The 26,011-nt window shown below is 37.5% G+C and overlaps 1 protein-coding gene across 1 annotated transcript in view; it reads left to right on the top strand.

Annotated features, from left to right (window-relative positions):
* Positions 1–26,011, top strand: part of LOC133979959 (NACHT, LRR and PYD domains-containing protein 5-like) — a 133,318-nt gene that overhangs the window by 66,415 nt on the left and 40,892 nt on the right. Inside the window, 3 exon segments of the mRNA XM_062418508.1 lie at positions 20,222–20,395; positions 21,436–21,609; positions 22,034–22,207. Of these exon segments, the coding sequence (XP_062274492.1) occupies positions 20,222–20,395; positions 21,436–21,609; positions 22,034–22,207 (522 nt within the window).

Raw genomic sequence — 26,011 nt, 5'->3', positions numbered from 1 at the left:
AATCAGATGAGCCAGAAGCTTGTTGTGATCATGTGTTTGAGTTGATGTGAAGACGACTGTTGTTGTGTTGATGTCTGCAGGAAGGCTGCTGCTCTTTATACTGGATGTGCTGCATCACTGACTGACAGCTGATGAAGTGAGTCTCACTAAACACTGATTTATCACCTCTGTTGTTTCTTCTTCTCTCATCAGCTGGAAGGAATGATAATCTCTGTCAGAGTGAGAGTGAACATCCAGGAGTGTTGAGAGAGGATCAGCTGGATCCTGATGATCCATCTGGAGTCTGGATCTGGATTTTGTCGTCTTCACTTAAGTCTCTGAACATGAGCTGTTTGGTGCAGAAAAGATAAAGTAAAACAGGTGTTATAAGTCAGACTCTGAGCCTGGGCTCATATTGATCAAGCGTCTCAGAATCACACAGAGTTAACGAGGACTAAAACTAATGAATGAGGCAGAAGAGAATTGACTGTGACTTTCAGCAGGAGAATGATTACTGCTGGGAGAGAGTGAGACGTCGCTGTTTTACCACAGTCAGAGCAGCAAAGTAGAAATAATGATGACGTGTTGTAGTTTTCTCACAGTCTCAGCTGGAAACATTAATCAGTGGTAATTTGGTATATTATGTGTATAGACAGGTAACCAGACATGTAACTTACCAAGGTTATGTAACAAAACTATGATGCCAAAATTCAATGTAAGATATTTACAAACAAAGAGTGTGAAAAAGCTCTGCTATACATGATTCTGTGTGATTACATCATTTACTATTTTTTACTATATTGTATTTGATATGTTTGTTGACATTTCATTTTTTTCTGTGCTACTTACCAACTACTTCCTGTATTTATACACTGGTTGGACATCAAGTATGGGAGGATTAGTTTCTAGTTTGGTTTCTATATGATTTATACTTGTTTTGGCTTGTGATAAGGATTATATTTATATTTATGTCTGTTGTAAATAATGTTGATTAATGCTGATTGATTCACTCAAGTAGTGAACAAATGTAGATGAAGTACTTTTAATCAACTTGAGTATTTCCACTTTATACTTTCTGTATAATATTGAAATATTATGTTGCAGCCATTATACATTTATGGATTCTTTTTTTAATGTTGTGTAACAGTCTGTTTTAACACTGGTTGGTGTATGGAGGAGCTCACCAGGACAGGCTCATTATTCATTCATTATTATAAGGCTTTTCTTATTTTAGGTGACATAGCTCAATAATATGTTGGATAAACTCATGTTGACCTGAGTATTTTTAATGAATCGCTGCCCTCTAGCGGCCACTGTGAGGAACTGCACTGATTCAATTTATCAAATTAACATCAATTAATGTTGGCTTGATAACATACTGCCACTTCTGCTTTATATAAGTACAGTGACATAAATTAGGAAATAACAGAAACAGTTTTTTCCCTGTTATTGACAAATAAAACATTTACAATTTCTTCTCCCACTAAATGATCAAATACAAAATATGAAAAATATTCATTTGATGTTTAGCAGAAGAAAAGTTTCTAATTATAATGACTTGCATCATTTTTTTTCATCACATTGGCAGAAGTGGTCTTCCATAATCACCCGATATGTTTTAAAGTTTTTGAAAGCAACGGGATTAGATAAAAGGATTTGTCTATTGTTTTTGTGTTTTTCTTTTAATTAATGCATTTTTGTATCAGTGCCAATGACGTTTTTTGTGTTCATGTGGTTTAGTTTAAATTTAAAGGGTTAAAATGAGAAAATAAATGTATGAACATTCTTTTTTTGTGGACCCAGCATCAAATTTCTGCTTTTAATCCATTTTGAGAGAATATATTAGAGGATTATGGCAAAAATGTCTAAGTGGTGTAACCATAAAAACTTTGTACCAAATAATTCAACATGCTTAAAAACACTAAATTCTAAATAAAACACCATATCAACCTGTTTGGGATGATCTTACATTATAACTTTTATATTAAATAAAGGTAATGGAATACTATTGTTCTAAATATTACATTTACTCTGGTAACCATGGAGATCAGGAAACATTTACATTATTTTTTTAAATGAAGTCATTATTAGTATAAGTCCACTTAAATACACTGTAGGTGATAAAATATGTAATATGTATCATTCTTTTGTGGTTACACCATTTGACATTTTCAGGAGCATTCAGTCTTACTTTTGGTAAAAAATGTTGCAAATGTTTCAAATGAAATCAACACAAATACAGAATGTACATCTTAAGAAAACCTGATGCTGCACATTTTTAAAATTTTAAAATTGCTCATCTTGCCAACTCTTATTTGTCACTGATCTGTAAACTTGAAAGAAACAAGTTTCATCGTTTGGCTCGGCACAAGTTGGTGTGAAAAAGTATGAGTAAGTTTGTAAGTTTACAGTGAACATATAAATCCTGATTTGGTGCACAAATACTACTAGGCTACTAATAAGAACAATAAGTTTGTATAGCAGTTGTCATACAAGAAATGCAGTTCAAAGTGCTTTACAACAAAATAAATTATATCAATCACAAAGTGCTTCACATTAAAATGACCTAAAAGAAGCATAAAACAATGTTTAAAAAAAAAGAACCATAAAAAGAAATATTGTATATTAAATAATAATAATAATATATTTAACATAAGATGGAACATTTAAAAAATAATAATAATTTCAAAATAGTAAAAAATAGTACATAAAGCTAAAAACAGGAGCATTTATCTTACTTTTGGTTTAAAAAAATGTTGCAAATTCTCATTTCAAATGATATAAAACCAACAAAAACACTAAATGTACCTTTTAACAAACCTGATGCTGCTTTTAAAACAAATCAGATTTTAAATTGCTCATCTTACCAAACCTTATTTATCACTGAACCATTAATGAAATGTTAGTCTGTGAGCTGTTGCAGTAATCATTACTGACCAGAAGGTGGAGCTTATGCACTGTTATAGTCTGCTACCAGCACAAAGGCAAGGAAGAAGAAGAAGAGGGAGTATTTATTTATTTATTTTTCATATGTACAATAATAAAACAAACATTATATTTCACAGTACAAAGGCAAATAACTACAGGAGAGGAAAAGAAAATCCTCCCATTAGTATAAAAAAATCACCAAAACATATCAACCAAATAAGAAGAGAGAAAGAAGCAGAAAGGGGCAAGAGACAAAGAAAATACAAAAACAAGCAACAAAGAGAAAAGAAAGAAAAAAAAAAAAACATTTGGGTTCCACAACAATGAAAGTGACAATATGTACTATTTAACCAATCTTGTATTTTTTGTGTGTGTGTGCAAAGTTTCACATTCATAAGAGTACATGTTTAAACACTGCTCCCTTTATTCCTGTTCTAATGCTAGAAATGTGAAAATACACCTCCACTATTTACAAAAGTGCAATCAAAACACAATCAAAACATGTAATTCCTGCTTGCATTATAATATTTTCTTGTCATGTGAACTTTGGCCTTCTCCCTGTCGAATGATTCCTTTGTGTTATTTATTTGTATTATTTGTCTTCTCCCTTTTAAAAAATGTGTTTCTATTTTTTAATGAATGTTTGCTTTTCCTGTGTTCTTCCTCCCTCCTTTCCTTCCTCACCCCCTCCTTTCCTTCCTTCTTCCTCCCTTCCTTCCTTCATTCTTCCTTTTCTTCCTTTTCTTCCTTCCTCCCTCCTTTCCTTCCTTCTTCCTCCCTTCCTTCCTTCCTTCCTCACCCCCTCCTTTCCTTCCTTCTTCCTCCCTTCCTTCATCCCTCCTTTCCTTCCTTCTTCATCCCTTCCTTCCTTCCTTCCTCCTTTCCTTCCTTCCTTCCTTCCTTCCTTCCTTCCTTCCGGCTTCAGCTGAACCGTTACACTTGGCTCGCTGCCCTAGGCTCGGCTGCTCTCCACATTTCCAGGTTATATTTCCAGGGATATTATTCATTATTCGGCTCTGCAGGTAAGTTAACTGATCTTTTACTGTGTTGGTAACGTTTTAAAACTAATTTGTGTTGCAAGAATAAAATAGCACCTAAAACACCATAACCAACTGGGGAGCTAACATGCTAACAGGCATTTATAAATGAACGTTATTTTTTAATATAACGTTTACATTGATGCGATGTAACATTAATGTAACTTTAATGTTCCAGTTGTGGGTTAAAATCCTCCTACTGTTACTCTAACATGATTTAACCCTCCAGGGCTAATGCTCCGCCCTTATTTAAGTGTTGGCGGTCAAATTTGAGCGGGCTGTTTTAACTGCTCTGATGTTAACACAAAAACCATAAATCATCACCAAATTTCATTTAACCCTTTTTTTTTTTAAGGTTTGAAACAATGTCTCAGAGTAGTGGTTTCACTGGATTTGTAATATGAAATAAGAAGCGTGTTGTTCTATTTGTCAGGTTTCCCACAGTCATGAAATTCCTGGAAAAGTTATGACATGAGAAAAATCAGTTTCCCAGGCTTGGAAATGGTTTGGAATTAGGTGAATGTTTTGGAAAACTTTTGAATTAGGGGTGACCTGCTCTGATATCAAAGATAACACATATAAGACAGGCTGCCTGAACTCGGACCCCCCAATTTTACCATGTCAAAAATCAGTAGATTCATTTGATATTATATACTAATAATCAATTACTATATTTAGCTTTTTAATATCTATACTGCAGAGAGGAACACCTGGAGGAGAGAGAGAGTGCTCAGGTGGGCGACTGCCAGGAGGGGAGTTTGCCGAAGTGTACGACAGAAAACAGACAAATAACAAAGAGAAGAGAGGAGAATGTTTACCCCGAAAAATAGAGTGTTTGTAGTCAGAAGAGGAGCTCAGTGGAAAACCAACCAGGAGCTCCTAAACCAGAGCGGTAAGATCTTATTCATCTCCTCCCTCCTCCTCCATCTACCTGGATTAAAGGATGAAGCTATGATGTAGTTTTCTATCAGCAGGTCTTAAAAAGGCGCTGAGTTCACTTCCCTCTAAAAAGTCTTTAAATGTATTAAAGGCTTAAAATTGGTTCACAAAAGTGGACGTGTGTCAGAAATAGCAAAGCATGTCTTATTTCGTTAATCCATCAGTTTTCTGCCGCCTGTCTGGTCCATGTCATGTTAATTAATTCATAATTATATGATTACATTTAAACATGCTGCTCTTTTAGAGTTTGTACACTTTATATTTCAGGCAAGGAAGATTTATTTGTATTGCACATTTCAAAGTGCTTTACATAAAACATAAAATGCATCAAGACAGGATATAAAAGCAACATGTGGCAAAATAAAAAAGACTGTTTAATATGATTTAAAAAGTGTTAAATTGGTAATAAGATTAAGCTAATAGAATAAGAGATAAACCAGGAGATTAAAAAGCACTTTAACATACTCAAACATAAGGAACAAAGAGACAGACCACTAACCTAACTTTTACTGTAGCAAGAACAGGAGGAACATTGAATGAAACTAAACTTGTACACACCAGCCAATCTACACACCATATTTTACACTGAAACATGTTGGTTGGGATGGAGAGAGGTGAGCCTGCAGAAAGCTGGCCTTAAAAACTGTACGCTTGGAAGCTGGAACCAATCAGCTCTCAGGAAGCTACAGCCCATCAAACACACACACACACACACACACACACACACACACACACACACACACACACACACACACACACACACACACACACACACACACACACACACACACACACACACACACACACACCTGCAGCCCATCAAACACACACACACACACACACACACACCTGCGGCCCATCAAACACACACACACACACACACACATACACACACCTGCTGTCAATCAAACACACACACACACATACACACACCTGCAGCCCATCAAACACACACACACACACACACCTGTGGCCCATCAAACACACACACACACCTGCAGCCCCTCGATCAATCAAACTTTATTAATATAGCAGCTTTTCTAGGTTAAACACATCACACACACACCTGCAGCCCATCACACACACACACACACACACACACACACACACACACACACACACACACACACACACACACACACACACACACACACACACACACACACACACACACACACACACACACACACACACACACATCTGCAAAATTAAGTGCATAGTGGGGACAGACAGCCAGTGATTATTGTGCATTCAGTAGTCTAACAGCAGATGGGAAGAAGCTGTTTCGTAATCGAGAAGTCCTTTTCCGAATGCTCCTGTATCTCCTTCCTGACTGCAACAGAGAAAAGTGTCAGTGAGAGGGATGAGAGGAGTCCTGGATGATGCATTTCCCTCTGCGTGTGCATCTTTTGTTGTAGATTTCCAGCATTCAGAGAGCTTTATTGTCCTTCACCATCATAATGTTCAAGTATTACAAAACATAAACGTAAACTTTCTCCTTATAAATATAACAAAAGGCCTCGTGTGCAGTCAAAATACATTTCTGATCTTTTCCTTCTCATCATGAGTTGTCAAGAGTTCAACCCACCTGTCTCCAATGACTCATTCATTCATAGGATCTGTCACTCCCACCTCCCTACCACAGATGCAATACATATAAAGGCCAGCAGGGGGAGACCAAACCATTCAACCATACATACACATACATAATATCAAAATAATTAGGTGAGTGCTCTAACACCCATCAAAATAATTAATTACACAATAATATAATATAATGAAGTAAATTATAATAAAGTAAAATGTTAGTAGATCAGTTCATTGTTGGTTTGGATTTGTTGACAATAAGTAAAATGTGGAAAGTTGCAGCCATGTCCTTTAACTTAGTTTCTTGTTGGACACACCTTTTGTCTCTCTCTCACAACCACACACACACACTACTTACAGGAAGAAGAAGGTGGGAGGAGCAAACATTAAACAAAGTGAAAGCATTCACTGGGTTCAGACGACATTTTAGAGTCATGAGAGCAGAAGGAGGAAAACATCAAGTGTGAATCAGGGTGAGTGTTAATGTTACTGTAGACCTGGAAATATTGAGTATCTATTGATCATTGCTGATTAGTTTTCAGATTAATCGTTAAATTGATTAAACTGTGTCAGAAAAGTATGAAATCACCATGTTGACGTCTTCAAACGTTGTTCCCTTTTTTCTTTTCCTGGTTTCTGCGTCCTCACAGTGATGTAACGTGACTCACTGGTTCTGTTAAAATAGAGAGAAGTCACAGTTAAGAACAACACAGATGTTTATCTGAAGTCTGTTTGTTGGATTTAAACCAGAGTCAAAGTTTATCTTTGTGATGGACAGAAAACACACATGGTTGTAGTTAAAGTCATGTAAACTAATAAGAAGATACAGAACTAACATGAGAGGCAGGACTGGGTTTATTATACTGTGTGTGTGTGTGTGTGTGTGTGTGTGTGTGTGTGTGTGTGTGTGTGTGTGTGTGTGTGTGTGTGTGTGTGTGTGTGTGTGTGTGTGTCTCCAGTGTTACTGGTTTACCTCTCAGACTACAGAAGATGAAGGAAGAGGAGGAAGAGGAGGACGGAGCAGAGTCTCTAATATCCAGCTGTCTGTCTATGAAGAGTGACTGGTCTAAAGGTTTACCTCCATTCTTCAGTGATGAACCTGGACCCTCAGACACAAAGTAAGAGACTGTTTCTACTGTAAACTGATCTGAAGATGATTCAGAGTTTAAATGTCATTTAAAATCAAACCACTGTGAGTAGAACATGTTTAAGTTCAGTGAAACTTAGCATGTCACCTGCCGCTTTATGAATGTAAAGAGGAAGAGACAATAACACTGTTCTTATTTTCATTTAAATAAATGTGTTCAGTTAAGAAATAACTTAAACCCTTATGTGATTATATTTTGATAATCTCATAGTCAAAAGCACGTTGTAAAACTTTATAACTTCATGAGGGAAAAAAAACAGAAATCATCAAAGCTGAACTCTGGGCTTCAGTCACTGTAACTTTACTGCTCATTAGACAGAGACAGAGAGGTGAAGTCCAGGGAGGAAAGGCAGATAAAGATTCAGCCTTCAGCTCCTTATTGTACAAACAAACTGAGTTTACAGGAGATAAATGTTCAGGATATGTTTCATATTCATTCAGTGTTTTCACATGTTCAGATCTCTTTGCTCTCACATCTGTTTTCAGCTGTAGATACAACATGCAGAAGGAGACTTGAACATACTTGTTGTCATTAAATCATGATCATGTGCCATGTTTCATGTGAGATCTGCTCTTTATAAGAACTAATGATGTGTAAAATGATTGTTGTTTCTACAGACAGAGAGCAGAGTCTCTAATATCCAGCTGTCCCTCTATGAAGAGTGACCGGTCTAAAGATGATCCTCCAGTCTTCAGTAATGAACCTGGACCCTCAGACACAAAGTAAGAGACTGTTTCTACTGTAAACTGACCTGAAGATGATTCAGTGTCAAAATGTCATTTAAAATCAAACCACTGTGAGTAGAACATGTTTAAGGTCAGTGAATAATTAGCATGTCACCTGCAGCTATGTGAATGATCTTTATAAATAGGCAAGGCAAGGCAGTTTTATTTATATAGCGCATTTCATACACAGTTGCAACTCAATGTGCTTTACATAAAACAAACATTCAACAGAATTTTCTTTTTTTTTTAAAACATGGAATTTGAGAAATAAAAATACAACCCAATCATAGTAAACACGTACATACCACCCCCCCCCCCCCCACACACACACACACACACTAATAATAAAAACAAAGTACAGAAACATAGAAAGAGAGAGAAATAAAATACTATAATAGAGCATTAAAAATAAGATTGCAGCATAAAATAATGATTTGCTTTAAAATCATTAAAAGGACATAGAGTGCAAATGAAAGATTAACATTTAAAGTGCTTTGAAAGAGCTCAATCATAAGCAGAGGAGAAGAGACGTGTTTTTAACCTGGATTTAAAAATATTCACAGTTGGGGCTGATTTCAGTTCTGCTGGTAGTTTGTTCCAGTTGTGTAAAAGCTGCTTCACCATGTTTAGTCTGAACTCTGGGCTCCACTATCTGACCTGAGTCAGTAGATCTCAGAGCTCTACTGGGTTTATATTCTACTAACATGTCATTCATGTATTCTGGACCTAAACCATTCAGTGATTTGTAGACCAGTAGCAGAACTTTAACATCTATTCTATAGCTGACTGGGAGCCAAAGGACAGAGAGGACAGAGGAAAAGAGAGAAACTGGAGAGAAATAACAACAGTTTGTCTGTTTCTAGCTAAGTTAAAGCTAATGTAGTACAGTTGGTACTGTGACTGTTTGGGGCAAATAAACATGAATGATCCAACAATCAAACTTTAGCAAATGTTCTGTCTGAATAAACTCTACAAGTATTGTCTGTGTATGTAAAGCCTGATATATATTATACCTCTGTGCTGTAGACCTCTGTTGTTGCATATAAACTGTTAAAAACACATTAAGGAGTCACAGCTCTGCACTGGGTGACATTTTCTTTCAGAAAGAGTTTGAGTTTGTTGAGAAATGATTCCAAAGACTTGATGACTTAAGTTATTTGAGAAACTTTGAATCCTCCTTTCCCCACTCCATGTATGTAGGAGAACCTACATTGGCTGCAAAATCATGTAAGCCCCTCTGTAGAGCCAGTGTTTGGTTTGTCCATTCTGGGCTTCTGTAGAAACATGACACTGCAACATGGCGGCCTCTGTGGAAGAGGAGCAGCTTCCTATGTAGATATAAAAGGCTCATTTTAAACTTACTAAACACAATGATTCTTATTTTCATTTAAATAAATGTCTGTTTAGACATAAAATAGAAACTCATACCCATATGTTAATTTCTTTGAATGATGTTATACTGCCTTATAGTCAAAAACATAATAAGACTTTATGATCTCTGCTTGCTGAGTGAAAATGTTCCTAACAGAAATCATCAAAGCTGAACTTTGGTCTTCAGTCACTGTAACTTTACTGCTCATTAGACAGAGACAGAGAGGTAAAGTCCAGGGAGGAAAGGCAGATAAAGATTCAGCCTTCAACTCCTTATTCTCAGCAGAGACTGAAAGAAACTGCCTATAGATACAGTGAATTAATAAAAAATAATAACTGTTAGAGTGATGAATATTAGATGATTATGACACACACTGTGTAGAAATACTGACACTGAGCTTCATACAGGATCTCTTCAGTCTAGCAAACTGGGAGATCAACATTAGTGAATGTGTAATCTGGTTATTGCAATAAAAAATATAAATTTACAATGTAGTATAAAGTCCAGAGTTTAAAATAAAAAAACAAACTAATGAAGCTGTAAACCGAATCATGTTCCTGCACATGCTCAGTTGCTTCTGCCCAACCCTGTCTCCTAGATAATACATTTATATATTATTAAGTTGTTTTCCCCAAAAACGTGGCATTGACAAACACAAACACTGAGTCTGTGTGCGTTCGTGCTGCTTAAAGGACCAACATGTAGGATTTAGTGACATCTAGAAGTGAGGCTTCACATTGCAACAAACTGAAGAGCCTCATGCCCCATTTTAAGTCTGTAAGAGAACCTATGGTGGCTGTGAAACTAGTAAAAGTAAAAGGCCCTCTGTACACTCTAAAAAATAAAACATTGGGTCAACAAAATAAAAGATGTTAACGTTTTCCACTAGAATTTTTAAGTTAAGCCAACTGCTGGCAGAATTACATTAATTCAAAGCAATGTTTTGACTATGGTGAAGTAGCTTTTTGGCCACAATAAAACGCATTTCTAAGTAACATGAACTTAATAATAGTCAACATGAATGCAAGTATTTAAATTGATCCAACATAATAGTTAGCATTATGCTAACTGGCCAACGTTAGCTAGACATGATTAGACTATTATTCAGATGAGAAGAAATACTAAAGATAACTCGCTAACACACAACCTATTTGTGTGCTAATTTGTTAGTCAGCTAGCGAAAGTAAATTAGGTAGCTACTTAAAGTTTATAAACGTAGCTAGCCTACATGCTAATCGGAGCGGTGGCTAATGGGTAATCCCATATTAAATTAGCTTGCCAAGACGTTTTCCCTGACTACCTGGCCACCTATTACTCCTGCATTTAAGCCTACTCATCAGTAACAGGCTACAGCTACTAGCTAACGTTACCTCAGCACGCAGACTGTCGGCTAACGTTACTATCAACACTGCTCAAATTTCAGAGTAAGGACTTCCAGATTTCGGTATTCAGTTACAGTAGGCTATCGCCAACAGAATCCTGAGTGAATGCACATATATCTTATTAAGCATAAAATGACTTACCATTCACCACAATGCTTCGATGAGTTTCAGCTGTGGTCACCATGTATTGTGGTCACTCGTTTGGCCTTGAACATGCCCACGCGCATGCAGTAGAGGGAAACATGTCATCAAATTGTATTTAACATTAACATAACTTAAAATTAAATTATTTTTTGATTAACTGAAAATGTTAAACTCAGACAAGTGAGGCACCAATGATCTTCCCTGCTGCATTCACTGTGTGCTGGAGGGTTCTCTTGTTGGAGGAGAGGTGCAGCTTCCAAACCACACAGTGATGCAGCTGGTCAGGAAGCTCTAAATGAGACCATGGTAGAAGGAGCACATGATGGGTGTGGGGGCTCTGGCTCTGGTCCAGGAGAGGTCCTCTGTTATGTGCACACCCAGAAACCTGGTGCTGCTCACCCTCTCCACAGCAGCACCGTTGATGGACAGAGGATGGTGCTAGGTGTGTGCTCTCCAAAAGTCGACAATCATCTCCTTTGTCTTCTCCACATTTAGAGAAAGATTATAGTCGCTGCACCACGTGGTCAGTTGGCTCACCTCCATCCTGTAGCTTGTTTATCATTGTTAGTGATGAGATCCACCACAGTCGTATCATCCACAAACTTTATGAAGAGGTTGGAGCTGTGCTTTGGTGTACAATCATGGGTCAGCAGGGTGAAGAGCAGGGGGCTGAGCACACATCCCTGGGGGCCCCTGTGTTCACTGTGATGTTGCTGGATGTGTTGTTGCTAACCCAAATTGCCTTTGGTCTACCAGTAAGAAAGTCCAATAACCAGTTGCACAGGGAGGTGTTAAGGCCAAGACTGTCTGGGTTCTGAATGAGCTGCTGGGGGATGATTGTGTTGAAGGCTGAGCTGCAGTCTATGAACAGCATTCTCACATATGAGTCCTTCCTGTCCACGTGGGTGAGGTTTGAATGGATGTCAGTAGAGATTGCATCATTGCAAACTGGAAGGGGTCCAGAGAGGGAGGGAGGAGGGATTTAATGTGCTGCACAAGTATCCGTTCAAAGCACTTCATGACTGGGACTGGGAATCAGTGCAACAGGTCAGTAGTTATTGAAACTGGATGGAGATGGCTTGTTTGGCACTGGTATAATTGAGGTGGCATTAAAGCATGTAAGGAGAACAGCCTGCCTCAGAAAGGTGTTAAAGAAGTCTGTGAGGACATCTTTGAGCTCTTCTGCACAGTCCTTTAGCACACAGCCAGGTATGTCTGGACCTGTTGAGCTTCAAGTCACTGCAGACTTTTTCTTATTCTTGGTATTAAACCAACATAACAATCTTTTCCTAACCTTAACTAAGTGCTGCCAGTGTATAAACAACCATAACAAGTATAATGCTTCTAATAGCAGATGTTTTACTGAAAGATATTTTGTTGGGAAAAAAATAAAATGGATACATTGTCAGAACATTTCATTCATACACTCAGTATCACAAGTGGACTTTTCTGTTTGGCTCAGTTGTCTCCTGCTTATTTTTCCTCATTTTTAGGAGTTTTGTTGTTAACAAACAAAAGTCATTTTTACATTGACTTATTTGTATGTGTCCTTGTGCTCTAACAGATGTATTGACTCTACTTCCCTCCTTATGAATAATCTACAAAGCCAACTTTTGAACATAGTATTGTAAATCCTGCATTGTGTACATCCATGTTTACTAGCTTGCAGTCTTCTTCTTCTTCTCTGCCTTTTCTGGCACATTGTTTTGTCTCTCTATTTACTTTTGAACCCTTGTAATTGTAGTATATCATATGTAATTTAAAGTTGAATGTAGTGAAGCCCAGAGCCTGAAGAACAAAGAAATGTGTAACTATTTAAATACTGACAGTCTGGACTGTTTAAGTGGGAAAGATCTGCAGCTTGTGAGCTGTTGGTTGGTCATAAAGAATGTGTTCATGTCCACAGAGAGAGGAAGAGGAGGGCTGTTTCTGTGGAGGAGCAGCTGTCCTGCTGTTCTTTGTGTCAGGACGTCCTGAAGGATCCAGTCTCTACCAGCTGTGGACACTGGTTCTGCAGACAGTGCATCACCTCATACTGGGACCAGTCTGCTTCATCAGGAGACTCCTCCTGTCCCCAGTGTGCAGAAAGATCCAGAACCAGACCTGGACTACAGACAAACAGTCAGAACAGCGCTGTACAAAGTAAGACTGAAGATCTGTCCGCTGATGTCATCATCTCTACCTCCTCTATCCTACTGAACATTAACACAGTGAGACATATTTTCTTCTTCTCTTTCAGCAGAAAGTGGTCTGCAGGCGGTTTTAGATGAACATCAGATCAGTCAGAGAAGCAGATGTGAACGTGTGACTGATGAAGCAGGAAATGAAATCCTCCTCATCAGCATCTACACTGAGGTTTACATCTTAGAGGGACTGAGTGAAGAGGTTAATACCCAACATGAGGTGAGGCAGCTTGAATCAGTTTTCAAGATGAAGACCCTCCATGACGCTCCAATCAAGTGTCACGACATCTTTAAAGTCTTACCTGACCAACAGAAACACATCAGAGTCGTTATGATGAACGGCGTCGCTGGTGTTGGAAAAACCTTCACAGTGCAGAAGTTCACTCTGGACTGGGCACAGGGCTCCAAAAACCAAGATATCAGTTTGCTGATTCTGTTCTCGTTCAGGTCGCTGAACTTGATCAAAGATGAGCAGTACAGTCTGCTCATGCTGATCCATGTTTTCTATCCAGCATTACAGAAGCTCACAGCAGAGAAGCTCGCTGTCTGTAAAGTTTTGTTCATCTTTGACGGCCTGGATGAAAGCAGACTTTCACTGGAATTCGAGAACAGTGAGGTAGTGTCTGATGTCACACAGAAGTCATCAGTCAGCGTGCTGCTGACAAACCTCATCAAGGGGAAGCTGCTTCCATCGGCTCTCATCTGGATAACTTCCCGACCTGCAGCAGCCAATCGGATCCCTTCTTCATGTGTTAGCAGGGTAACAGAAGTACGAGGCTTCACTGATGACCAGAAGGAGGAGTACTTCAGGAAGAGATTCAGTGATGAAGAGCAGTCCAGGAGAATCATCTCACACATCAAGACATCCAGGAGCCTCCACATCATGTGTCACATCCCAGTCTTCTGCTGGATCACTGCTACAGTTCTGAAGGAAATGTTGACTACAGACCAGAGAGGAGAGCTGCCCAAGACCCTGACTGACATGTACTCGCACTTCCTGTTGGTTCAGACAAAGAGGAAGAAGAACAAGTATGATGAAAGAAAAGTGAAGAGTCCACAGGGGCTGACGGAGGCTGACAGCAAACTTCTTCTGAAGCTGGGGAGGCTGGCGTTTGAACAACTGGAGAAAGGAAACATCCTGTTCTACCAAGAAGACCTGGAGCAGTGTGGTCTTGATGTCACAGAGGCCTCTGTGTTATCAGGATTTTGTACAGAAATCCTCAAAAGAGAGAGTGTGCTCTTCCAGAAATCAGTCTACAGCTTTATTCATCTGAGCGTTCAGGAGTTTCTGGCTGCAGTCTACATGTACCACTGTTACACCAACAGTAACACAGAGGTACTGAAGAACTTCCTGGGAGAAGACTACAAACACAGAGAATCCGGATCAAAGACTTTCTTCGAGAAGATTTTTGATTATTTCAGAAACAGTGATAGCCATGAACCACCTGATAGTAAGCATGATAGCTCATCTCTGGAGGTTTTCCTGAAGGGAGCTATGGAGAAATCTCTCAGCAGTAAAAATGGCCACCTGGACCTGTTTGTCCGCTTCCTTCATGGTCTCTCTCTGGAGTCCAACCAGAGTCTCTTAGGAGGCCTGCTGGGTCAGACAGAGAACAGTCCAGAAACCATCCAGAGAGTCATTAACAACCTGAAGGAGATGAACAGTGAGGATTTCTCTCCTGACAGAAGCATCAACATCTTCCACTGTCTGATGGAGATGAACGACCGCTCAGTACATCAGGAGATCCAAGAGTTCCTGAAGTCAGAGAACAGATCAGAGAAACTCTCTGAGATCCACTGCTCAGCTCTGGCCTACATGCTGCAGATGTCAGAGGAGGTTCTGGATGATTTGGACCTGAAGAAGTACAACACATCAGAGGAGGGACGACGGAGACTGATCCCAGCTGTGAGGAACTGCAGAAAGGCTCGGTAAGTCCAGATGTGATTAACATTATAAATCAGTGTAGATCAGTAGATTTAATCTTCAAATATAAATTATATGAAACTCTTATTATTGTTAAAATAGTTCTCTACTTGTTTATATCTGCAAAAACATGACAGTTATATTTCATCACAGATGTACTTGAGTTTATTCAAATATGAGCGCAAACAATCTTGATTTTACAGTTGGTTGTATTAATGCTGCTAACTTAATGAACACAATTATTCAATGTATTTGTAGTAATTATAGGATTTTACAGTTTTAATAATTCAGCCGTATTTATTTGTTAATCATGTTTTTGTGCTGAATCAGTTTTTAGATTCTCAGAAAATAAAGTTGACAACTAAACATAATGCAGTCATCTGTTATGCACATCTAAATATTTAATTACATGAATATTTAATTATGTTCAGGTCTAATACTTTCGAACCATTTGTTTCATTTGTGTTCAACAGTCACTATTGTTCACTGAGTTGAACTGAATACAATTTAAAATCAAATTAAAATTAAAAATAGTGGACAAATGTCGTCATGTTAACTTTGTGGAGACAGACATGGGATCAGATCACACAGACAGACTGTGAACATTATGGAAGCCTCAATGTAACTTCATTGTCTTTCCTTCATCTACAAGATGCAGGTCTGCAGGTCTGACAGAGAGTGATGAGAATTATTGTTTCATTCATACACAGTGAGACACCATCAGCTGAACTGGGACTGTTCTGGTAGCTTACTGGTTAAGATGCCATATAACTGCAATATCTGCTGATCTCTCCTCTTGTTTCTATTAAAGAAATAAAATGCTCCTGAAACACAAAGATTATTTGATCCACTCATGTGAAGACTAAATGTTAATAAAAATACAGAATATCAAACTGTTTTGTTTCCAAATGCATGAAGTAAATATGAAGTGTCCTCTTTCATGATAACATATGTTGTAATATATGTGTCATTACAGACTTTCTGGCTGTGGACTTTCAGAGTCTCACTGTGAAGTTTTGGCCTCAGCTCTGAAGTCCAACCCTCATCTGACAGATCTGGACCTGAGTGAAAACAAACTGTCTGATTCAGCAGTGAAGCTTCTCTCTGCTGGACTGGAGAGTCCAAACTGTAAACTGAAGACTCTGAGGTCAGTTCACTGACTGTAGCTTTACTAGTTTTTTCCTTTGTATTTAATTGAAATCTTTCACTGATGTTTCAAAAGTTAATTATTTTGTGAATTTAAAATCCACAGTCTTGTTCTGTGTATAAATGACGTCCAGACTTTAAACTAATTTGAGGCTTCAGCAGTCTGAGTTCCACATATCAAGTTAGTATCTTTGAGTTTCTTCAGTGTTTGCTGAGCTGCAGTGGAGGGATAGTGGTGTAACTCAAAGAGGAAATTTTATTCTAAATATTCTGAAACTTTGAGTCAGATAAATCAAGTGTGAGTCTACCAGACTGTCAAAGCCTCATATTATCTTTAACTGAACTTATGAAGTCTTTTCCTGCAGTGTAGCTGTGTTAGGAAGAGACCACTTCACAGTCAGTATGGACAGGAGGAATGATTACTGCCACCAATAACATGTTTAAATTACACATACCTACTAAACTACTAAATACAGGAAGAAGGAGGTCATGTAATAAATAATAAACTGGGTTTTAGTCCAATGTGTCTGATTTTATATTGATCCTCTAATTAAAGACTTGAGTTCAGCAGCATTTAATGACTCAGTGACATGAATGTGTCTGAATGTTGTGGAGACATTTGGATGATGTCTGTAGAAGGCTGACATTATGATGATCCACAATAACACAATGATGAAGTCACTCTGCTCATTTTAGAGAAAAAATGACAAGAAAAATGTGACACTGGATAATTCACTCTGAACCTCTGAAACTCTTGATTTTTACATTAAATTTCACCTTCACTTTAACTTGTTCTTTAAACTTAAACAAAGAAACTCAAACTGTAACAAATATAATATCCAGTATTTACTTGTTCCAACACTTTTATGAAGCTGTGCAGTGATTATACTGACTGAAATACATTTCTGTGGGTTTTTTAACTTGTGTTTGGCTGCACAACATGAGTTTGTATAGATGGAGTCAGTGGTGGAGCTGCAGAGTTTAAGAGGTGAAGTCACTACGTCTTTATTGAAGTAGCAGCATGTTGTCATTAATATTAATGAGAGCTCTTTTTCACTGTGTGTATTTGACAATTTTTAACCTGCATCCTGTTGGGTTCAGCTGTTTGGAGTTTCCATTTTCTAAACTTCTACATTTAAACCTTCTTCAGCTCTGAACAGATTATGAAACACTGAATGATTTCTTCTAAAGTAACATCATTTATTCTTTATTCAGGTTGATGGACTGCAGTTTGTCAGATATCAGCTGTGCTTCTCTGGTCTCAGCTCTGAAGTCCAACCCCTCCCATCTGAGAGTGCTGAATCTGAGAGGAAACAAGCTGCAGGATTCAGTAATGAAGCTTCTGGGTGATTTCCTGAAGAGTCCACACTGCAGACTGAAGATTCTGGCGTGAGTTCACTAACAGTCTGTTACTATTGTTGATGTTAATGTTTAACAACTGCACCTAATTTATGTACATTTATAACTTACATCCATTAAGTTATTTTTCTGATTGTCATCTTTATTTTTTTACTGTACAGTTTAGTCTGTAGTTATAATGATTCATCTAGTCTGTAAATGACTGATTCTTAAAGAAACTGTAGAAAATGTCCACACACACACACACACACACACACACACACACACACACACACACACACACACACAGTCAAGTTATATCTTAAGAATATGTGCAGCTTCTCCACTTGAAAGAGAAAGATCATCTACTCAGAGTTTTTAACTGGATTTCACTCAATGACCAAACAGCTTTTCCTTTTTTTCTTCTTTTATTTGCAGGTGCAGTTTAGTTGACAGATGAATGGCTTTAGTTGTATTTCATTAGTTTAATTAGGTGAAAAACCTTTAAACAAAAAATACAGAAAAATAATATATTATAAATACTGTACATACTGTATATACTATTGCAAATAAATACAATGAAATAAATATAAGCAGGAAAATATACACATTTGCAAATATTGTGAAACCCAAAGTGTCCTATTTCCTTTAACCCTTTAATGCATGAATTATGATAACCTCAGTCAGGATGTTTTATCTTAAGTGTTTTATTTCTCTTCAGGCATGAGAAAAATATTTGAACTCCATTTTCTTTTTCATCAAATTACATTACATTATAATAACATAAATAAACTGATTTACAACTAAAAACCTTACTGCAGATGAAGTGGTAGTGTATGGGATGACGTACTAGTGTCCACTGTGGAGGCTGAAGTGCAACTATGCATCAAAATCCATCATCATGCATATATAAGAAAACAGCTTCTGAATAGCTTTCCACTGTAGTGACACTATGCATGAAAGGGTTCAATTAAACATTAAGAGCAAATAAAGTTACTCACTGTCATTATTTATAAGCTTCACATCAGGTAAAGAATTCATTTGACTACCTTTTAATGTTAACTGCATTTTAATATTAACTGAATTTTAACATTAATGTAACATTTTACTGTCATATTCATTTAATTTAATATTTAAATTACACAATGTTATAAACCAACCTTCCACACATGAATTAAAAAGTCCCCCATTAATAAATACAGTCACAATCAACAGATTGAGAAATAAAGCATCAAGTTAACCCTGGCATTTAAAGAGTGACATCATCAAGCCACGCGTTACCAGGCAACCAACCACGTGGTTAACCAGCAGCAACAGTTGAGCTGCAGTAATAATTCATGGCAGACAGTCTTTAAAAGTTATCCGTCTTACCGGCTGCCTCTCTGGTGTTTGTAGATGTTTCTGCTCTGCACAAACAGGCGAGCAAACAGTCTCTCTTCCTGACGCTGTGTCGTTGTCTTTTCACCTGCTCTGCTTCTGCAGGGACGCTGTGTGCCGCTTTTTTATGGTCCGTGCTGCACAGAGCGACTGTCAATGGTTCCTTCCGGCTGGCTCAACAGCCTGTGCATACTTGATATGTGTTTGTTTATTTGTTCATTTTTCCTCCAATTTATCCATTTAAACAGTTTATATTCACTTAGGTTGGAGGTTTAGATTTCCTCTTTCTCTAGATTACACACACACACACACACACACACACACACACACACACACACACACACACACACACACACACACACACACACACACACTAAAACTCTTCATCTTAACATTAAATCTTAGCTTCACTTTAAATTTCATTCTTTAAATTTAAATAAAAACTCAAACAGTAACAAATATAATATCCAGTATTTACTTGTTCCAACACTTTTATGAAGCTGTGCAGTGTTTATACTGACTGAAATATTTAAACACATGCTGTGATATTTTTATGGCGACACCATTAAATGTAAATATTGTAGATATATTGAACATCATTTTCCTCCTATTGTCCCAAAATCCATCCTGACATATTAGCTATCTTTGTAAACGTTGGGATCTTGAGTAGAATCTGAAATACATTTCTGTGGGTTTTTTAACTTGTGTTTGGCTGCACAACATGAGTTAGTATAGATGGAGTCAGTGGTGGAGCTGCAGAGTTTAAGAGGTGAAGTCACTACGTCTTTATTGAAGTAGCAGCATGTTGTCATTAATATTAATGAGAGCTCTTTTTCACTGTTTGTATTTGACAGTTTTTAACCTGCATCCTGTTGGGTTCAGCTGTTTGGAGTTTCCATTTTCTAAACTTCTACATTTAAACCTTCTTCAGCTCTGAACAGATTATGAAACACTGAATGATTTCAAGCATGAACTTTGTCTTCTAAAGTAACATCATTTATTCTTTATTCAGGTTGAAGGACTGCAGTTTGTCAGAGATCAGCTGTGCTTCTCTGGTCTCAGCTCTGAAATCTAACCCATCACATCTGAAGCTGCTGAATCTGAGTAACAACAAGCTGCAGGATTCAGGGATGAAGCTTCTGTGTGACTTTCTTGAGAGTCCAGACTGTAAACTGGAGGATTTGGAGTAAGTTCACTGACAGTCTGTTACTATTGTTGATCTTAATGTTTAACAACTGAACCTAAGTTATTTTTATAGTTTCATATTTATTTTTTACTGTAGTTTAGTTATAAAAGACGACTGATTCTTGAAGAAACTGTAGAAAATGTTCAATTAGTTGTTAAAATAAATGAATGTTTATCATTTTTGGTAAAGAGTCACAATTATTTACAGAAGATCCTCTCAACTAATATCTATTTTAAAATTAACTTTACTTTCTGAAGGAGAAATATTGTCTAAGTTTACATTCATTTTAATTTTTAATGAGCTTTCATTAATTGCGTTTTACTGATATTGAAAGGGTTCAAACTCTTCTCTTGAAATCATTTTTCAGGACATTTTCAGCTGCTATTCATCTTTCATTATTTCTTTTTATCGCTATTATAGTTTTTATCTTTTATTTTTTATATTGTATTATTTTATCTACTCATATTTTATAGCTCAGTGTGCATTAGTTACCAAATACATTTCTACTTTATTTCCTATGTTTTTGTTCTTCAATCAAACTGTAAAGCACTTTGAATAACATTAGATTTGTTTGAAAGTTGCTTTATAAAGAAAATGTGTCTGATTGATAGCTGTGATGCTAATTTCTCCATGTTTCACATTCATTTATGCTAACAACATTAGCAATAAGAACCCTTCTAAAACATTTACGTTCACTCACAAGGCAGAGAGAAGCAGAGGGAGGAGAAATCATTTTCCAGGAAGTTTTACTTTTTCTCTCGTTTTCCATGACTGGAAAATTAGTCAATCATTTTCCAGGTTTTCCAGAATGCGTGGGAAACATGATTGATCCTTCAGAACACACACACACACCAACACATACACACACACACACACACACACACACACACACACACACACACACACACACACACACACACTTCCTGTAAGGATGAACCAAACAAGATGACCAAACAGCAAGGAACACACACAGAAAACCTGAATTTGTCTGATTTGACTATAAATTATTTTTTTATTTCCATCATTTATTCTTTATTCAGATTGGAGGACTGCAGTTTGTCAGAGATCAGCTGTGTTTCTTTGGTCTCAGCTCTGAAGTCTAACCCATCACATCTGAGAGTGCTGATTCTGGGAGGAAACAAGCTGCAGGATTCAGGAATGAAACTACTGTGTGACTTTATTAAGAGTCCAGACTGTAGACTGGAAGAACTGAGGTAAGACACCATTATTACTTCTGGTTTTCATGAAATGTGTTTGTTTACTGATATTGATCATTCAGAACACACACACACACACACACACACACACACACACACACACACACACACACACATACACACACACACACACACACACACACAAACACACACACACACATATCAATGCAGGTATTAAAACATTATTTATGACTCAGTGACATGAATATGTGTCTGAATGTTATGGAGACATTTGGATGATGTCTGTAGAAGGCTGACATTATGATGATCCACAATAACACAATGATGAAGTCACTCTGCTCATTTTAGAGAAAAACTCATTGATTAGGATATAGTAATATTTAATTACACATTTAAAACCTGAATTCATCTGATTGGATTATAAATTAATTTTTATCTCCATCATTTATTCTTTATTCAGGTTGCAGGACTGCAGTTTGTCAGAGATCAGCTGTGCTTCTCTGGTCTCAGCTGTGAAGTCTAACCCCTCCCATTTGAGAGAGCTGATTCTGGGAGGAAACAAGCTGCAGGATTCAGGGATGAAACTACTGTGTGACTTTCTGGAGAGTCCAGACTGCAGACTGGAGGATCTGAGGTAAGACACCATTATTACTTCTGTGCTGACATTAATAAGATGTGACAGTTGTGATGTCACTAAACTACAGACATAAAGCTGATATTAGGCTGATCCACACTGAGTATATTATTGGTAAAGTCTATTTTCTTCATCAGTGGTTTAGTCCATCAGCTGTGTCAGATTAATGTTGAGCTGCACATTTAAAACCTTTATATAACAAGAAGAATTCAACACTGGATAATTCACTCTGAACCTCTTCTTCTCTTTTTTTCTTTTATATTTAAAAGTTTTAACCTGCTTCCTGTTGGGTTCAGGTGTTTGGAGTTTCCATCTTCTAAACTTGAGGGCTGGACAAAAAAATACTTTATCTGATTAATCGTGATTCTTATTTGAATGATAAATAATTAATAGTTGAAATCCAGAGATGGATCTTTGCATTTCCACCTTTACTCAGTAAATGTGAACATGTGCACTGTGTTGTGTGTCTGCAGTGGTTACTTGTTGTAAATGGTTCAGTTAGAGCAGCATGATGAGTAAAATGTCTGCTGGGTGGAAATCCAGTTATTACAACATGCACTTAAATGTTATTTTAAGTTAAAAAGCAACATAGATGCTAGCTGCTATATTAGCTGCCTAGAGCCGTGGTCTCCAACCTGCTCCTGGAGAGCTACTGCCCTGCATGTTTTACATATCTACCCACTCTAACACACCTGATTCTAAGTATTAACTCATTATCAAGCAGCTGAAGCTCATCAAAGGGTTTGATAATGAGCTCATTATTAGATTCAGGTGTGTTAGAGTGCAGAGATACCTAAAACATGCAGGGCAGTAGCTCTCCAGGAGCAGGTTGGAGACCACCGGCCTAGAGTCACAACAGTCCCAGAAACAGAGCCATGAAGCTTCAGTCGGTGGACCCGCTGCAGTTTACGGGACTGTGATGACTCAGGATGGTCAGCTGACTCTGGCTGTCTTGTAGGGGATCTAAGGATCACATCTACAAGAGGAACAGACTGAAACAAGACTCCACACACTGATCTGAGCTCTCTGATTGTGTTTGTTAACAAGATATAATCTGTGACTCTGAGATGTGAAACTGTGGAAGTGGACTGAACAGTGATCAGATTCTACTGTATTCAGTGTGTCTCTAGCTGCCGGGGAGCTAACAGCAGCCAGCAGCTGTCTGCAGTATCAGACTGATGTCAACACTAATACAAACAGTGCACATTAACTAATGAGCAGACTTTCAGTTTCTGCTGTCTGTGCTCAAAGTGATAAAGTTTAAACAGCAGCTACTGACAGTCCATGTGCTGCTTTACAGGATAGCTCTTATGTTTATTAAATATAATGATGAAGCTCTTGGAAGTGATGCTGGTCTTTCATTATTATTGTTCAACTGTAGGGCTGCACAATTAATCACATTTTAATCACGATCTCGATTTGGACTTCCCACGATCAAATGAATGTGATCGAGCGATATTGAAAATGCGTCCTCTGTCCATAGAGCGCCCCGCATCAAAGCATTTATTCCACTGCAAAGCAAATCAAGCGCTCCTTAAACCACTGTCTGATCTGAGCCTGTGTGAGCCAATCAGAGTTGCTCCCTGCACCGCGCAGCCTGAAGTTTCTTGGTTGCAGTCTGAAAGAGTAACGCATGAAAAATACATCAGCAGAGGGTGAGGAGTCTTTCCCTCGAAGTGGATCATCATGCTTTGTCTGGAAATTACCCATACTGAAAAAGTGAACACATTTTCAGAAATGTATGCAAATGTGTCAAAAAACTTTCATATTTTTAATACATTTGCAAAAACGTGTAAGATGTGTTTTCACTTTGTCAGTATGGCTTATTGAGTGTAGACTGATGGAGAACATATTTATTCAACATTAAATTGACACTATAACATTATACAGTATGTAATAATAGAGGAAGGGGTCTGAATACTTTCTGAAGTGACTGTTCATAGCTAAATACCACTGGATGGACACAGCAAACATTGTGACGTCATAGCAGGAAACTGACAGGTGTATTAATGATTGAGCCTTCCACTTAGAGAGGTCTGCTATTGATTCTGGTTTCACTCTGAGAGCAACATTAACAGGTTATATCTAGAAATGTTTTAGTGCTTTAGTAATTTAACTACTGGTTGAACAGTGATGACACCCACAAAACACAGGAAATACATTTTACCAGTTAATAAATGTTTGAAACAAACCATCAAAAAGACTAATGTCCATATTTCAGCTCTGTAACAAAGAAAGCAGAAGTGATTATCTAAGTTCAACTAGTTTATTACTGAGGAACATATAAATACTGTTTCACTAAATATCTTTTTCTACATTGTTTCTTCTAATAACTAAACTAACTGTCTGCTGATCAATAAAAGACTTCCAGATGTCTTAGAAGAGGATCAGGATCAGAGTTGATTTATTATACAGATGGAAATAAAGAAGATCTCTCATTAAGACTTTTTAAACTGAACCAACTATATAAATAAAATCAAATATATATATATATATATATATAATTATATATTATTTATATATAAATATAAATCAATATATGGGCTACTAAAACTCAGCATACAGAATGGCAACATGAGATATATGTATACTAATATATATGACTAATATAATAAAATAATTAAAATATTACATGTTTAGTTTAAACAAGTAATAATTCAAATTATTGTATTATATTAGTCATATTCCTATAATAAAAGTGACATCTATTTGCAATTTAAAAAAAGGTGCAAGATTTCCCTTTACAAATATACATCAAGAAATGCTGCATGTTGAAATCCCCACCTTCTAGAGAGAACTAGACTACTGTGGAGGTATACATGGAGGACAGAGATAAAAAATCATCTATGTAAAAAATTATGATGAAATCAATAAAAATATTTATTAAATGATTAAATGATAAGGATTAACAATAACAATACATATATATATATATATATAAAGAATATAAGAATAAAGCGCAGTCATAGGGATGGGACTTCAGGTCTGATGACTGGTAATGGTTTACCTCACAAGTGAGGTAAGGGGTAAGAGAGAGAGAGAAATAGAGTGGGTTAGTATTGCTATAAGTTTCATTATGGTTAGTATTAATAAGTGTATCAATGGTACTATATAGTGTTATACTATAGAGAGAAAAGGTAAGAGGGGGAGTTGAGAGAGAGAGAGAGGGAGACACAATATGCACACTGAAGGCATGATGCCACCAAGCTGTAAAATGAATGAGTAGCTACTGTAGTAGCCTAGCCGTGATTAAGTCGTTTTTCGAAGAGAAAAGCTGCCATTTCAACATGTTTAAGCATCCAGAATTATAACCACGTTAATAACGTTTGTAAGAAACCAAACCGTTTATCAAGATTTCAGCGAGATAAGAGTATTAGCGTTTGTGTAGGCTGACCAAACGTCCTCTTTTCCCCGGACATGTCCACTTTTTACGTCCCGTCCGGGGCGTCCGGGTTTTTTTTATTAATTGATGATAATGTCCGGTTTTCCTTCTGTGTGTGTATATGTGTGTGCCCCCTCTACCCCGGTTGTCATTGTTTGGGTTAGCGTGTGTAACGTAATCCCCGAGAGGCTGCCCTGTGGGTGGATCTCCAAAACTCACAACAAGAGAGCAGCAGACACCGGCGGTGCAGCTGAAGCGTTCAGATGCCAAAGCGCAAATGCACGTTCACAGATGAACTGCGAAAAATTCCCAGTTTACTGACCCGGTCGGGACTGGCCGAGTGCACCGTGTGCGAAGCTGGTACATATGTGTCTGTGTCCAATAAAGGTGCCGGGGACCTCACAGCTCATATGGACACAGAG

The sequence above is a fragment of the Scomber scombrus genome, chromosome 5 (genome assembly GCF_963691925.1).
Source record: "Scomber scombrus chromosome 5, fScoSco1.1, whole genome shotgun sequence".
NCBI classification, from domain to species: domain Eukaryota; kingdom Metazoa; phylum Chordata; class Actinopteri; order Scombriformes; family Scombridae; genus Scomber; species Scomber scombrus.
Note: the sequence above shows the minus strand (reverse complement) of the source record. Positions and strands in the feature narration are given on the sequence as shown.